Raw genomic sequence first — 16,678 nt, 5'->3', positions numbered from 1 at the left:
CTCAACCCTAAGAAGGTTTTTGGCCTCTTAACAGTTACTATAGCTCACAAAAAGTCATTTGATTAGTTTGACTTGTAAAAACTTTAGTGTATTTAACAGGAATTAGTAATTCAGATCAGAAAAATCTGTCGGTGGCTCATATCAACTACAACGATTTTGATTAAAAAACTGTCGACAACTTTAACATGGGGATGGAATGTCTAGTTGTATCAATAGTCAAAGCTGATAGCTCAACTGAGTATTGACACAGTAAAATGTAAATAAAGTGAGAAATAGTGTGAGAATGGTCATGACTAGTGCTTGCAACAACGCATCTGTAAGCTGTGAGAAAACTTTGGCTTCCTGGAAGTGGCCGGATATCACGGGTTCTACTGTAGTCTGCAGCTCTTGTACACTATAACACACTGACAGACACACACAAACAAAATTTTTTTGAAAATCATTTTTTTGGGATCAGGGGGACCCAAAATAGATATTTCTACCTTAAACTCAAACTCCACAATTTTGACAAAATACAATACTTTCTCAATATAATGTATTGTAAGGGGGAGAAAATGTACAATAGGCCTACAACCATTTTTACACATTAGCACACAATGAGGAACTGTTTGGAAGAACTACACTTGTTAAGAGATGTTTACCTCCTAGTAACTCTTCGCACCATGATCCTCTGAGAGCTGGGAGGGCCTGGGATGGGAGGTGGGGGTTGAGTTACACTTCCCAGGGCATTCCTCAGCATATCTGGAGCCAACTGGTTACCATACGTTACCTATAGGTAAATTAAACCAACGTTAAAAGGTTACCTATAAGGGATGTATAACAAAAAAAAGTCACTTACATACAAGCATATGCACAAAACATTAACCGTCACACAAATTGATCCGAAGCTGCAAGCCGATCCTGATACAAATGAAGATGTTAAGCAGTAAGACTGTTGTGACTTGACTTTAACGAAACAGTATTTCTACACTGGGAAAAATGTTTGCAATGTATAATGTGCAAATTATAAAATAATTCAACTGTGCTGATTTCTACAGGTCTGTACAACTGGGCTGAAATAACTTAAATAAGTAAAGTAAATATTTCTGTTTACAAATAAACATTGTGGTTCATTTACCTTATATTCATCCCAGTTCAAATTACTTATGTACCACCACAACCAACGTTTGGACGATGGTCGTAGGTCTAGTGATAAGCAATTTATTTCAACTGGGACAAAAACTAGGTAAATAAACCACAATGTATGTTTCACCACTACGTTGTTTTTAGCCGTTTTACAAACCTTAATTGGAGGCTGAAAGCTACATATAGCTGTTCATGCCAGCTGTCATCGTCATTTGGGGACAAAGCAGGTGTTTGCGGCCCCAGGGCTGAAAATCAGCTGTTCCCTTTTTTACTTAATACATTAAATATGTATATTCAATACACAACCTGTATCTGTGTGTTGCAATAGACTTGTTTTATTGCCACTACTGCTTAAAAGTTGCAGTTGTGTTGACTGTTAGTGTTCATATTGTATATATTTTCTCAATTTTGTATAGTGTGGTGAAAAATAGCGTTCGTACCACGGGCCGAAAGGGTTTTACAGCTCTTGATCGTCGAGTTTTACTCTTAAAATCTCGAGCCGGCAAAACCTCATTTTTGTCACTATAGGTACAAAATATACAATTTTTCTTACCAGTTCAGGGGCAAGCAACATCAATGATTAAATTATGTAAGTTCATATAGTGGTGTTACCTTTCGCCCTTACTTTGAAGTGGCATCCTCCGTGGTTGAGCTGAGACTGTCTGTCATCTGGTTATACCGTCAGTGGCAGCCTCAGCCCAGCCACTGAGGATGCTATGGTTGAAACCTCTGGTAACAGTGGTCAGTGACGACACGGTTGATCCCCAAAAAACACAATCATGCACTGTCATGACACCGGCCACAAAATCCTACATAAGAAGATCGATAAATTGTTGTATCTATACCATTTTTCCATACCTGTCCGTTAGAGAGGTTCTCCTTGGTCGGAGATTGTTTGATCGGTGTCCGTAGAGATTCTGGTAGCAGCTCTATCAGGTTGGTGGAGTGAGGCTGATAGCGAAGGATCAGCACACAAGTAGACACCAGTGTGTAGGCTAACAGTGTACCTGGAGCAAAACACTAGACTAGGACTCTAACATACGATTGTAAAATTGCAGGTTGGTAACAAATACCTATTGATAAACATTGAAAATATTTAAATTTAGTTTTAAGGTGTACAAGTTATCCAGCAACTAGGCAGCAAACAGATGGGCTGAGTTTTTGCTTTACATATAAAATACACTAGCAACTAGCGTCATCTTGTCACTTCAAAATCTGTGATATATTTTAATTAATTTACAATTTTCTATTGCTCTAAGTTAAGTTGAAAATTATCTATATGTGATAATCATTAATTTATCACTGACTTGTAATTATTTCAAGCAAACCCTGAACATAGGTTTGTATTATCATTATGTGCACGATCTCTTCGAGGCATCTTAGGAAAATTACAAATGCCGTCAATGCAAATACTAATGAAACATGCTATAAAATACAAAATCTAACTTAAGTAATTTTCTTCTTTACATTTTAAACAAAATAACATTACAATATTTTACTTGAATTAACTAAAACATCACCGCAACTGTATCGATAACCCCATTTTCGTATGGATGTAAACAGCGTTGTATCATGGCCATCTGTTTTGATGTAAATAAAAATGTAAACTTGAAAAGTTTCAGATTATTGACAACAGAATTCAGCAGAAACTCTGAAATTTTAAAAGCCTATAGGACGAATTGCTTGCACAGGATATAATCCAAACCCACAAAAGGCACATGTAGAGGATAAGAGCTATAAATTGATACCCAATATGCATATGAAATCTAAGTATTTTTAGTATAAGTATCTAAGTATTTTTAGACTTAGGGGTCGATGTGCTGAATACAAAAATCCAACAAATTCTCTTAATACTCTCTAAAGTTTTACGTTGTGACATTTGTGTTATTCTTAAGACCTAAGTACTCTAGAAACTTTGATTACAAATTTAAAACAAAAACACAAATGTATTTCAATTTTCAAGTTTTGGAAACTGATAGATATTTTAGTAATGTAACATTTTAATGCAGTAACTCAAGTTTTTCTTTATTTAATCACAATCATCATATATACAATAACAACTGAACAGAACATATGTAAATTAACAAATATAGTATAAGCCAGTACATTTGGAATGGACACATCAATCCTCCCCCTTAAATTTAGAAGGTAACATGTGGTTGATATGCCGCCTCCATATAGATCCATCATCCATTTCAAGAACGTAAATTAACTGTCCATCCTTGCTCTTTACTTTACCAAACATCCACTTGTTTTTCTTGTCTCTGAAATCATAAGCTTGAACTCTTTCCCCCTTTTTAAAGTCTCTTATTCCCTTTGCAAATTTAAAGTCACTGTTTGAAGGTGTGTTATTTGTTATCATCAAATCTAGTCTCGTTCTCACATTTCTCTGAAACATTAGGAAGTAAGAATTTGATCCAGTGGAGTTTCTTGATTGTCTCATTTGCATCAAGAATCTCTGTAACTTAATTTCCATATCGGTAGCATTTTCCTTTCAGTGACTCAAAATCTGTTACACGAAATGTATTACCAGTACTTATATAAGATCCTGTGTTGTATGATTTGGTTCTAGGTCTATGAATTTGTTCATTGGATGTAATATTATTTCTAGCTTTAAACTTTACTTGATTTATGTCTACGTTTCCACTCTTTTGACATATCAAAGTACTTTCAAATTTTGAAAGTTCCATCGTAGTAGCTGTGTTAAGAATTTCTACAAATTGTTTATGGTCACATTTCTGTAAAAGCTGAGTTTTAATGTCTTTGTCATTAAGTCCACGTATGAGTTGTAGTCGTAAAAGCATGTCTAATACAGATTTTCCACAAGCTTCGCAATTGAATTTGCAATTAGTTGACAACCTTTTTAGTTCTGTAGCAAAGTTTGAAATAGATTCTCCTTCTTCCTGTATTCGACTAATAAATGTGTGTTGTAAAGCCAAAATACTTTTTTTAGGATCTAGAAAGTTGTCAAGCAAGGTCACAAGCTCCCCATACTCTTTATTTATAGGATTGTCTGGTGTACATAGGTCGTATAGTTTCTGATGTAGAAGAGGTGTCAAGGCATGTAAAAGTGTAAAAGTTTTTAACTTAGGATCATTTATACCTTTTAAAGTCATAAAAAGTGTGATATTGGATCATATGTCTAATATTCTATTCTATATTGTCTGGTTAAAAGCATATGGTTTATGTTTTTGTTATGATGTTTGTTTTAGTGTTGAGATGGCAATAAGATAAAAATGTTCTTTCTTTTACTAGTTAGAGCGAATGTTTGTCCAATGATTGATGAAACCTGTAACACCTGTGGAAAGATCGGACACATTTCAAGAGTATGCCTTAGTAAACATAAAAACAGTAAAGGGCAAGTTCATTACACTGAGAATAATGACATTTCTGAAGACAATATCCATGAAATTAATTTACTGTCTGACAAAAAGAGAGGTGACAAATTTCACATTGATATAAAATTGGAAGGTAAAAACGTTACTTTTGAGTTGGATACTGGAGCATCACTTACATCGATTTCATATGAAGACTACAAAAGACTAATTCCTTCCAAAAGACTTTACAAGACTGGTGTAGAGCTGCGCACCTACACAGGGGAGATCATAAAACCTAAGGGGGTAACATACGTAAAATGTGACTATAAGGGACAGTGTTTCATGGGAAAAATCTTTGTCATTAATCAACATGTCGATAGGATTTTTGGGCGTGAATGGATGAGAGAAATAAAACTAGACTGGGGAGAAATAAAATCTATACACATGAATGAAACAAGGAAGCCGGAGCTGGACTCATTACTTGCAAAATATGAAGGTTTATTTGACAAAAACATAGGGTGTATTCCAAACTTTGAAGCAAAACTTAACTTGAAGGACAACTCAAGACCTATATACATAAGGGCCAGACAGGTTCCATATGCCATAAGGACAAAAGTTGAAAATGAACTCAGCCGTCTGGAAACCCAAAAGATTATCACCAAGATAGACAACTCGGAATGGGGAACGCCTATTGTGCCTGTCATAAAACCCAATGGTGACATTCGTATCTGCGCTGATTTTAAAGTTACTTTGAACAAAGTCGTGAAAGACGAGAAATACCCAATTCCGAGGATTGAAGACATTTTTTCTACAATGAGTGGAGGCAAATACTTCTGTTCTCTTGATATAAGCAATGCTTATTTACATATGAAAATGGATGAAGAGAGTAGCAAAATGCAAACACTAAGTACTCATAAAGGGTTGTTCAAAGTAAATAGACTGATGTTTGGGGTTAAGGTTGCTCCTTCCCTGTGGCAAAAATTCATGGATTCCTTACTACAAGGTATGGATGGCGTACAATGTTTTTTCGATGACATTTTAGTCCAGGGGTCAACTTACGAAGAAACTCTTCTGAGATTAGAGAAGGTATTAGAAGTTCTACAGAAGCACAACTTACATTTGAATGGAGACAAATGTAAGTTTTTTTCAAGTTTTTCTTTATTTAATCACAATCATCATATATACAATAACAACTGAACAGAACATATGTAAATTAACAAATATAGTATAAGCCAGTACATTTGGAATGGACACATCAGAAACAATTAAAGTTTATGCATTAAATTCAGACCTTTACAGAAGTAGGTAAGTAAATTAGAAACTAGCTTTAGTAAGATTAAATATGAGGGCCATCCAGACAGTAACAGAGATTTCACTTTTGTGTTGTAGTCTATCAGGGATGTCAGCGCTGCAGCAAGTCTGTTTTCTTTTCTTTTTTTACCACACTGAGGAAAAAATCTGTCGAAACTGTAAATCTAGTTTTTATACGACAATTGACCTAAATTGTGTAAAATTTTGGGAAATTTTTATTGCAATTATTGTGAAATTACGATAATCTTGACTTTTTTCATAGAATTTTCCCACCGTTAGTCTGTCACTAGACTAAGCCTAACTCTATGGTTCTCATTATTGTGAACCTTTTTGCCGTAAACATCACAAATCTGGCAGTAAGTCTGATGGCCTTTGACTTTTGTCAACAAAAGTCCGATCAAAGAGTGCACCTTACAAACTGGCAGGACAGTGCAATGACAGCCCTTATCTCTGGAGAGCCACGGTATAAGCAGCGCTGATGCAAAAAGTCCCTTACTTTTTTAATGGTTCTTGTACACCGCGCTTCATGCCAAAGCACCATGCAGCTAAACAAAAATTTCATCAGGATCCTGGTATGATTTCATACCATGATTACATTCTTAATTGAGGCTGTAGCTGCTAAAGGGGCCTAAGTCGAGATGGACCCTAATAGATGAGATTTTCTATTTCGCTTCCTTATGTCTTCTAGTATAATCTTTGATCACTTGGAATGGTGTATTTCAGTTTTTTTGGTTGGTATGACTCTGAAAGCCAGCTGGTGTCACTAGGCCCCTTTATCATAGACGAGTGCCAACGCTGACAGTAGCCTAACATAACCTAACCAAAGACTTTTGTATCAAACTTTAGAATGGGCCCTTTGAGAGGAGAATCACTATTTTGCTTCCTCATGTCTTCTAGTAAAACCTTTCATAATTTGGAATGGTGTATTTCAGTTTGTTTGGTTAGTATGACTCTTAAAGTCAGCTGTTGTCACTAGGCCCACGCATAGACGAATGCCAACGCAGACAACCAAACATAACGTTCCTCTAAACTTATACAGCGCTTATCTCAAAACATCTGTTTTCGAGATAAGCCCATTTAGCAGCTACAGCCTCAATTACATTCATTAGCAAATAATTCTGCAAAACATAAATGTCCTTATAAAATAACGAGTTTGTTTCGGTCAAACAATAAACTTTAAAGACCTTACAACATTATGCAGCAACTTACCAATAGACATCATCTCCACCAATACCTCCAGTCGTATAATAAGTGCGGCAAAAGCAGCGGCCACTCCAGAACTGAAAGTAGCTATGACTGGAGTCCCAGTGACTGGCAACACTGCTGACAACTGCCTAAAACAGGGGAGCCAACATTAGGACAGAAAAACATTTAAGTAACTCGATTGATCTGCTTAATTCTTACAAACACACATGGAGAGTTTTAATAAACTGTATGATGCATATTCATTTGGCTTGCTTGAAGATACACATTACTTTTATTCAAGCTGTTACTAGTTATTTTTATAAGCTCAACCTTGTGTATCATTGGCACAAAATATGTTTTTGATAAATACAGTATATCATATAAACTTCTTTCTTAAGTTATAATTCAAAAAAACAAATTTTCAAGGATGTCTGTAAATATTAGGATTTCCATCAAGTCCCATTGCGGCCAAGCGAGCTAATTTAAATCTGACAAAGTCGTGTGCTCATCTACTATTAGTCTAGGTGCTAGGTGACTTCCACCTCTATGGGTCAACCCCTGTTGAAATCCATTGCCAGTAAACAGGTGTGTATGCGAAAGGTCATCTTTATTTGGCCAGCAGCGGATGTTCGAATCAGTTTCTATGATCAACAGATACAGACAGATTGTTTCTATGGTAACAATGATCAAAGTTGGAGAACCTCTGCCTACTGATCAGCGTGCAGGGTTTACTTTAGTCCTTGATTGTCTTGTGGAGACATCCTTTACCCAGTGGCGGTTCCAAGGGGGTGGGGCTACAGGGGCTAAAGCCCTCCCCTTGGACCCTGGAAAAATAAATTTAAACATACATTTCGTCCTTTAAACACGCAATGTTATAAAACAGACATCAATGTAGTATTTATTAAACTAAAGCAATGACAGAAGTAGTAATAAGTTCCATATAGATGAACGTTGTGGGGCAATAGCACGACAAATAAAACAATATTACGCTATGAAAAGTTGTACGCATCAACCATAATTTTTACAGCAGTCAGCTTTTGACATACTAGGGTAAAGGCGAGCGCCGAGCGAGGACGGGGAAACAGCTGATTCCATGTTCCTAGTTGTCAAATTGTCTGCTAGCTACTACACAGATATCAGCGGTAGCACAAGTAGCCACACACTAGTGTTCAAGTTTATATTCAATGCTATTACTGAATTTGATACTATACATATTGTGACAGATATATGAAATGGAGAAAAACGTACGGTTAAAAAACGTGTCTACTTGCTTGCATGACATGTAACAGGTGAAATGGGAGGTTTTTGGACAGTTGGATACAGATATAGACATTAATAATGGCTTTAGAAAGTCAGTAAACAGCTTTTAGGAGGATATGGCCTACAGTATGTTTTGAGATTTATGAATGCAATCGTCATAGTTAGTTTTAAAAATCTCTACTTTTTCATGACAAATAAATGGTGAAATGGGAGATTTTGCACACAGTTCTACACGTTAAAAATGGCTTTAGAAATTCACCAAACTGCTTTTATTTAGGATATGGCCGTAGTCTACAGTGTGTTTTGAAATTCACAAATGCAATCGTCATAGTTTCATTTTTTTAATGTCTACTTGCTCATGACAAACAACAGGGGAAATAGGAGTTTATGGACAATTGGGCACAGTTCTTGGTGTTAAAAATTCCTTTAGAAAGTCACCAAACTGCTTTGAAAATTCTAAATTTTTCCGGGGGAGGATACCCGTACTCCGCTCCACACCTCCCAGACCCCGGTAGCCCCCTCCTTGACAAGATCCTAGAACCGCCACACTGCCTCTACCAGTTTATCCATTCACTCCCATCAACTAGCAATGGACTTCAATAGTGGTCGACACCTTAGATTAAAAAATCTAATCACAATTGGTTTACCTTCACATAGTTTTCGGCTACTAAAATGAGACTAACTGTTGCATCAGGGTTAAAATCGTCATTAGCCTACTGGATGAAGGAACTAAAGAACCCAGCATTAGACTCAGGTCTCATAACTACAACAGGAGCTAATCAGTGGCTTCACTTACAGACAATCCTTATATTTTGCCCGGATAGTTTTAACATTGACTATACAACTATTGTTTCAGTATGCAATAGCCAATGGCTTTATGCTGTAGATTGCTCTTAGTTCGATACTTTGTTCAGAGCAGGTGGTAGGGATTTATATCACGGCTGTGAGAAAACAAGGAGATGGGAGGGATGAAAGTAATTTGACAAGTGAAAAATAACAAAATTAGAAGTAATTCATTAATTCAGTAATTCTTAGATACTGTAGTGGCAACTAGTTTCGGTTCTTACTCTGAACCATCATCAGGCCTTTAACGTGTCAAGTAGTCACTTCATTTGAAGGTTTGTAATGGGCCTAAATGGTGAAGGAGGTAATTTATGAAGGTATTGTTATCAGGCTAAGCTAATACTTAAATAAATACTTAAATACTTTTCTATGAAATGGCAACCATACATAGTAGGTATTTTAAGCCAAGTATGGATGGAGATGAGTGAAGGATGAGTGGTGCGATCTACTAAAGAAGACCTCAGTTTACCTGGTGTTGGTAGAGGGAAGGAATAATTTTATTAGTTGATAAAAACAGACTAATACCACAGAACATTAACTTTAATGTTTTTTCGTGATGGCATCATCAATGGTATTCTTGGTTTGTTGGTTACTCTTCACTAAATTAAAATTATACACAATTACTGGTACTAAAAAAATGTGGAGATATATTTTGGGTTTTCATCAAAACCCATCTTCAGCCTCTTAACAACATATCAGGTCTAGACTAGTTGCCACTACCAAGGATTACTACATCTACGTGCTGTAAACCGTTTTAAGTATAATATAGTAATGTGTAGCCATTGACAAGTATAATTAAAAAGAAAAGAATTTCATTCATTGGACATCTTTTAAGGACACCGGAAAATAGAATAAGCAAGAAAATAATTAACAAGTTGTGGAATAGCAAGAGTGACTTTAGGTGGATTACAGAGATTAAGGAGGACATGAGAAGGTTGAAAATATCATTAGAAGATTTGGAAAATAAGTCAGAGGCGCTTGCAGTACTCAAAGACAAAAATATCATCCTGCCAATAGGAGCAAACAATCAGAGACAAGGAAGAGTGGTTTCGGAAGAAGAAAGAAAACAACGGTCGGAAAGAATGAAGAAGTATTGGGCGGACAGGAAGAAGAGACAGAATTTAAACAGAATTTAAAAAGAACCTGACCATTATATTGACTTAAGTGGTCCAATGCTGGCCATAAAAAATAATAATAATAATAGTAATGTGTAGGCTAAACAAATCCTAGCATTTTGTTTTATATTTGAATTACTTGAATATCAGCCCATCCTGTGCCATTGCGTAGACAATCCTGGGCATGGGGAACATAGATCCGAACATGGACACCGTGAGCCCTGCCAGAGCGCCAATGGCCAACACGTACTTGCACTTGTACGCTTGTACCTGGCCAAACATCTCTACGAGGGCAGCATCCGGGTCAACCTGCTCATACGGCACTGGAACATGCAAATAAAGTCAATAAAAGGAACATCTCACAACTATATTCTACATAATGGGCATGTCTAAATAGGGACCTGTATAATCAATTTAAAAAGAAACTTTAACAATCTCCATTGTTTGCAATGGGTTGGTTCCTTTAACTCATTCCAAAGCTGCTCCCATAGTGGATGTGGGGTTGAAATGTAAAGCCAACTTTCCAACTTCAGCGCTCTTTCCAAGAACAAACATAACCCTAACCTTCCAAAGCCACCAGGTAAATAGGGAACACCACAGCCATGGGTGTCAGAGGACACGAGCAGACCAGACTTGGAAAAGGTTTTTAGCTTTAGATTACTCAAAGAGCATTGTTCAATAGTGATTTTAAAAGCTGTTTTTATATATTATAATAATTTAGCTTAAGTACCTTTTGTAAAACTTTATCTCACTATCAAAATTTAGATTTTGTGTAGGTACATAGGTACTTGAAGGATCACAATTAGTCCAGCTGAAGAAAGTCATCGTTTAGCAACACCTAGGGAACTGGTGTATGTTACCATGTGGTCTGCATACTTCTCTGCTACACCATTCATGTGTTAGTCATGGTGCGAACAGAGATCTCTAGCTGTGTAGATGTGTATCACTTTATTGACTGTACAAGTGTACAATAGAGGTGTTCTTACTTAGCCTGCTATTTTGTACACTATTTGTGATGATGCATGAATTCAAAACACGAAAAGCCCAAAAACTAAAAGAAAAACTCAAAAACCTTGAATAAATTCAAAATCAGGAAAAAACTTACATTTTTTAATGATTTGTAACACATTTATTATTTCACATACTAAACCTTGTCACTGCCGGTTCATGTTGAATATTGAGACTCTACTGTATGCATTTCTAGTTTCTATTAAGAGTCATTAGTTTAAACCACTCACCTATAAGAGTCAACATCATGGAACATGTAACGTAAGCTGTCAATATTATTGCTAAGCTTGTGACTATTGCCAAGGGTATGGATTTCTTAGGGTTGTTAGCTTCTTCACCGGTTGTGGCGATTATATCAAACCCGATGAAGGCGTAAAAACATGTTGCAGCTCCTGTGAACACCTGAAAAAAATTATATTTGAGACACCTGTGTTGTATTTTAATCAATCAATTGCTCCTTGAATCCGTCTAAATCTTTATAAATGTTAAAATGCACTTTTTGGTGGAGGCAATGTCATTATCATATAAGAGTTTAATAAAAATTTCACTAATGGAATGCCTTAAAAATCTCAGAATTTTGAAGTTCATTAAATTTACAGGTAGAAGGCTGATTGAATTTAAAAGTATGTTTTTCAATTAGAGTCATTGGGGTTTGTTTGACATCAAAACGTCCAATGACTATCTATACACCTGCCTCACACAAAACAACAAATCGATATTGGAAACACCTTGATTCAATCTGTAACCAATAACTTTTTTTATTTTGTTATAAAGTAACTAAAAATAAGGGATATTGCTTATTTAAATATTGACTTTTTATATAGCTCTATTTAGTCTGATCAACACATTTTTGATGGAAAAATAAGATGATTCTCTAACTATAAGCAACAGATATAATTACTATCAATATGATCAAAGATGTTAATAAATAATTACATTTGAAAAATATCTTTATTACGTTATTAACATTAATTAAATACTAATTCAGACAGTATTAACATGAAGATTCTTTTGTTCTATGCTATGTTACAATTCCTTTGTTGCGAAAGCACAAAGAAAGAAGTTTCATTATCAAGAACCCAGTTCATTAAGGTTTCCCTAAAACCTATTGATGTCTTTGTTTTACGTTTGCCCTTGTAGACATTTTATCACTTCCATTAACAAAATCAGGTTAAATGCAAAGTACATTAAATGGATGTTTTATTTGATTTATTTGCAAAGGAGGTATTTATTCTAACAAACACGGTAACATAAAAATTACAAATAATAATATTCCCCCCCCCCCAGCCTTGTTCTAAAACTATCAACTATTTTAACTTGAGAATATAATTTATTTCATTTTTGAGGTGTTGCCTTCCAAATTACTTAACTACAGCTGTCACAGTTAAGTTTGTAAACACCAGATGTTTTTTTTTATTTTGGACTATGATATGAAGATGGATATGAAAATCTACTGAAACCATGCAACCACAAGCTCAGTTCTGTATTTGCTGATCATCTAATTAATAATAGCATAGACTAACCAACACAAGTAGACTTCTCATCCCATTGTAAATTTTGAAGCACGTTTTTCGTGTCTAGTTCATGTACGTGACACAAAGGCGCTAGTGTCGATGAAACTTTGTTTCCATTATTTTAGGGTTAATTTCTTGATTTGTGCTTTACTGTTTGGTTATATAACTAGGGGACGAGTTATTGTTTATGATTAGATTGTATTATTTGGTTAAACGAGGTTTTAAATGGCTGTAATAACGGGAAACAAATTGTAAACAAAACACAACCTCTACATAAACCGTACATGTACTAACAATAAAATTGTCTTCAGCTGTTCCATAAGGATGAGAAATCTACTAAGGGAGTATGTTTTTGAGCGGAGCGAGCGAAGCGAGCGAAGCGAGCGAAGCTCTTATACTACACTCCTGCTTTTTTATTACAAATACTCCTCCTGAACGGCTGAAGCGATCTGCATGAAATTTAACACAGTCATAGTAACCAACCATGGGAAGGTATAAATCTGAAACGGTACAAATCGGACCATAGGACTTTTCCCTACATGAATGCAAACTTTTGGAAATTTAACATGGGCCTTATGGGTTAATTGGTTGCCATGTCATTATTTGCGAGTAAACACTAAAAAGTAAACAAGAGCCTCAACATTAGTCAACAAATCTACCACATTATAAATACAGTACAAAAGAAAAAATTGGATAATACTAAAGAGCATATTATAGTATATTGTATGTAATACGAAATGATTAACAATCAGTTCTATATTGAGTGATTAAACTCCATGCCGTTTATATTTAATTGTAAAATGGTTCTGTTCTTTTTAACAACAATCCTATACTCTAATACGAGCAATGTTTGCTTGTATGTATGTATGTATGCTTGCACCAAGATCTCAAAAACGGCTCCGACGATTTTGTTCAAATGTTGTAAATAGTTTATTCCTGGCCTAAAAACGAGTTTACTGCAGTTAGAACTGCCAACAAAAATCTAATTTCGTAGAAAAATGAAACTGAAAGTCGAATTTTTTTAACATTAGTCTTATGGGTTGCTAAGTAACCATCTTGGCTGAATTAAATAACAGGGAAAAAGTAAACAAAAGACTTGTAAGTTGCCTATCCACAGTATACTAGCAAAACAAAATACAGTACAAAAGGAAAAACATCAGTTGTTACCATTGAGCAAAGACTATACTGAAGATTACTCGATACATTGTAGTCAAGGGTAGCAGTGTGGAGTCTGGGATCTGTTTATAACGATTAGGTTACGGTATCTGCAATCCTTAAATGCTATGGGAAGGGAAGGAAACAGATCCGCGATGTAGGAAGTGATAAAGGAAGTAGTAAAGGCGAGCAGTCCGGAGTGTGGGAACTGTTTATGACGATTAGATTAAAGTATCTGCAATCCTTAAATGCTATGGGAAGGGAGGCAATAGGTCATAGACGTAGGAAGTGGTGAAGGAAGTAGTAAAGGAAAGCAGAGTGGAGAGTTGGAACTGGAGACCTTTTGTAGCAGTTAGATTAATGTATCTGCAATACTGAAATGCTACGAGAAGGGTTGGAAACATGTCCACGACATAAGAAATGGTGAAAGAAGTAGTAAAGGCTAGCAGTGCGGAGTCTGTTGAATGTTTGTGGAAACTATATTAATTTATCTAAAATACTAAAATGCTATGGAAAGAGATGAAAACAGGTCCACGACGTAGGAAGTAACGCAGTAGTAAAGTTTAGCATCGCAGAGTGTGGGAACCGTGTGTGTCAGTTCCATCCTAAACTGCTATGAGAAGGGAAGGAAACAGGTCCATGACGTAGGAAATGGTGAATGAAGTAGTAAGGCCAGCAGTGCAGAGTGTGGGAACTGTCTGTGGCAATTATGTATCTGCAATTCTAAAATGGTATAGGGAAGGAGGGCAAACAGACGTAGGGAGTGGTGAAGAAGGAAGTAGTAAAGGCGAGCAGTGTGGAGTTTGGGAATGGATATCTCTATCTGCAATAATAAACTGCTTTCAGAGTAAACTAATAATTTGCCCCGAGCAAAGCTCGGTCCCCAGGTACTGAATAGTTAACTAATTAGGCCTAAGTTTATGTTGCTTGGAGAAGGAGAAGATAAAACGAGGTCATTAAAAAAACACTACAACATAATTATACCAACAAAAATCACACCGCCCTTGATTTGCAAGAAACTTTGTAAAAAATGTTCTTGTAGCTAAAAATACAAAATCGTTTAACGAAATAAAATCACAACCACGTGGTTTACAGGTAAGGTTTAAGACTAAATGGTGTAACTTAGACAATAAAATAGTTGTATTGATAAATTTTATTGCACAATAGGGAAATTTTGAAAGTGGTTGACGACAATTTCTTACTAGCCCAGGCAAATTAGACATATGCTCCCCAAAAAATCGTCTAAAGCTGGAAAGTGTTTCAATACCTTTTGGGGGTCCCAAATAAGACTCCTGTGAGTTTGCGACGGATTCTGACGTCTGCTTAAGTTTTGGGAGTCGAAAAACTATGAAAATTTTGCACTTTTTTCAGTTTTTGCTTATAACTCCTAAATAACGAATCCTAAGGAAAATGTTGTCAAAAGATGTCTTTTAGTGCATTACATTCCGCGTCGATTGGTGTTAAATACGTCAAAATCGGCCGAGCCGTTTAGCCGCTGTAGCTTTTCAAAGTTGGGATATTTTTAATAACATGGCCAAAAGGTTGACTATTTCACCAGTTTTCGGCTTAGAACTCCTAAACGACGCATGCTATACAAAAATGCAACTGTAGTTAGTTTGGAAAACACAAAATTCTGCTTATGACGTTTTTTTTTTAATCAATAACGGCAATTGATTGTTACCTACTTTGTATGGTCGCCATTTCATAAAAAAAAGTATTAAAGTTAAAGTTGGGAAATTTTACTAAAATTGGTAAAAACATAGATCCTGTCCTTAAATGGATTATGAATTATTAGATAGTCGTTTGTTCCATGATGGTCATTCAGAGGTTTATCTAATAAGGTGTGATGAGAGTAAGACACCCTATGAAATTTTAAGTCTAATATTTTTGTCTGAGGTTCCGAAAATTCTAGGATTCATATCCCAATAACCCATTATACAGGGTGAGTTTTAATTGTCCCCTCCCCAACTTTTTTCTACATTTTCTCGAATATCAATCCCAGACCACTACCAAACATTGTTGGGTAGTAAGTACTTCATTTTGACAAGGTGGTCATTTCCGGCCGCCATCTTGGATCCGCCATATTGGAAGCAAAATATTTTTTTTAAATGTAAAGGTGGGGTTGTGACCCAATATTTCGAACCAGATTTTTACCCTGATTATAATGCCACAAACTGTTTTTAAAATTTTTGATTCATTCTAAAGTTATGGGGACTTTTTAAAACTTTATTTTTACCCCATTTTACCATTGTGCATGTACAAACTAAGACCATAATCTCAAAATAGTGCTAGATAAAGATAAGTATACACTACCAGTCATTGTCGACCTATTTTCACTTGATTGATTGATTGATTGATTGATTGTAAGAGGGTGGACTCATGGTCCAAGCACGTCAACCGAAGCTTATTGTGCACCTAACTTGCCACTAACTGGGTAAGCCTATGCCTGTGTCCCTAACTAGGTGCAGGAGCTTTTGCCCAATGTTAGCGTCTGGTTCCTCACCTGGCTGCTTTAGACCAAACAGAGCCCTTCTCCTAGCCCGTAGTCCATCGCAGTCCAGAATAATGTGTTTTGCAGTCTCATTGGACTGGTTACAAAGTCGACACTCCTGCTTGTCATTGACAATTCCTAGAGTGTGGAGATGTTTCCTGAAATGGCCGTGTCCAGTGATAAGAGCAAGTACCTGCTTGACCTGCCCTCTCCCCAGCTTTAGCAGCCAGCGAGTGAAGAGGTTGCTAGGTTCTGAGAGCAGTTTTTGCCAAGTGATTGTCCAGGATAATTAAGCCAACGCTCAGGATGTTGTCCCCTGGACCATTTGTTGATTACATGTTTAGCGGCCGCTTT

At 36.1% G+C, this 16,678-nt stretch overlaps 1 protein-coding gene across 1 annotated transcript in view; it reads right to left on the bottom strand.

Moving 5' to 3' along the window:
• The window catches only part of LOC128993430 (cationic amino acid transporter 2), a 181,531-nt gene that overhangs the window by 10,879 nt on the left and 153,974 nt on the right, over positions 1 to 16,678 (bottom strand). Inside the window, exons 6-10 of the mRNA XM_054417319.1 lie at positions 11,395 to 11,566; positions 10,296 to 10,479; positions 6,963 to 7,087; positions 1,984 to 2,132; positions 642 to 769 (exon numbers count right to left, since the gene is read on the bottom strand). Of these exons, the coding sequence (XP_054273294.1) occupies positions 642 to 769; positions 1,984 to 2,132; positions 6,963 to 7,087; positions 10,296 to 10,479; positions 11,395 to 11,566 (758 nt within the window). The remainder of the gene's footprint in view (positions 1 to 641; positions 770 to 1,983; positions 2,133 to 6,962; positions 7,088 to 10,295; positions 10,480 to 11,394; positions 11,567 to 16,678) is intronic.

Source organism: Macrosteles quadrilineatus, unplaced genomic scaffold, assembly GCF_028750875.1.
Source record: "Macrosteles quadrilineatus isolate MER2022 unplaced genomic scaffold, UCM_ALF_1.0 Scaffold_4__1_contigs__length_99947679, whole genome shotgun sequence".
NCBI lineage: Eukaryota > Metazoa > Arthropoda > Insecta > Hemiptera > Cicadellidae > Macrosteles > Macrosteles quadrilineatus.
This window is presented reverse-complemented; position numbering and strand designations above follow the sequence as displayed.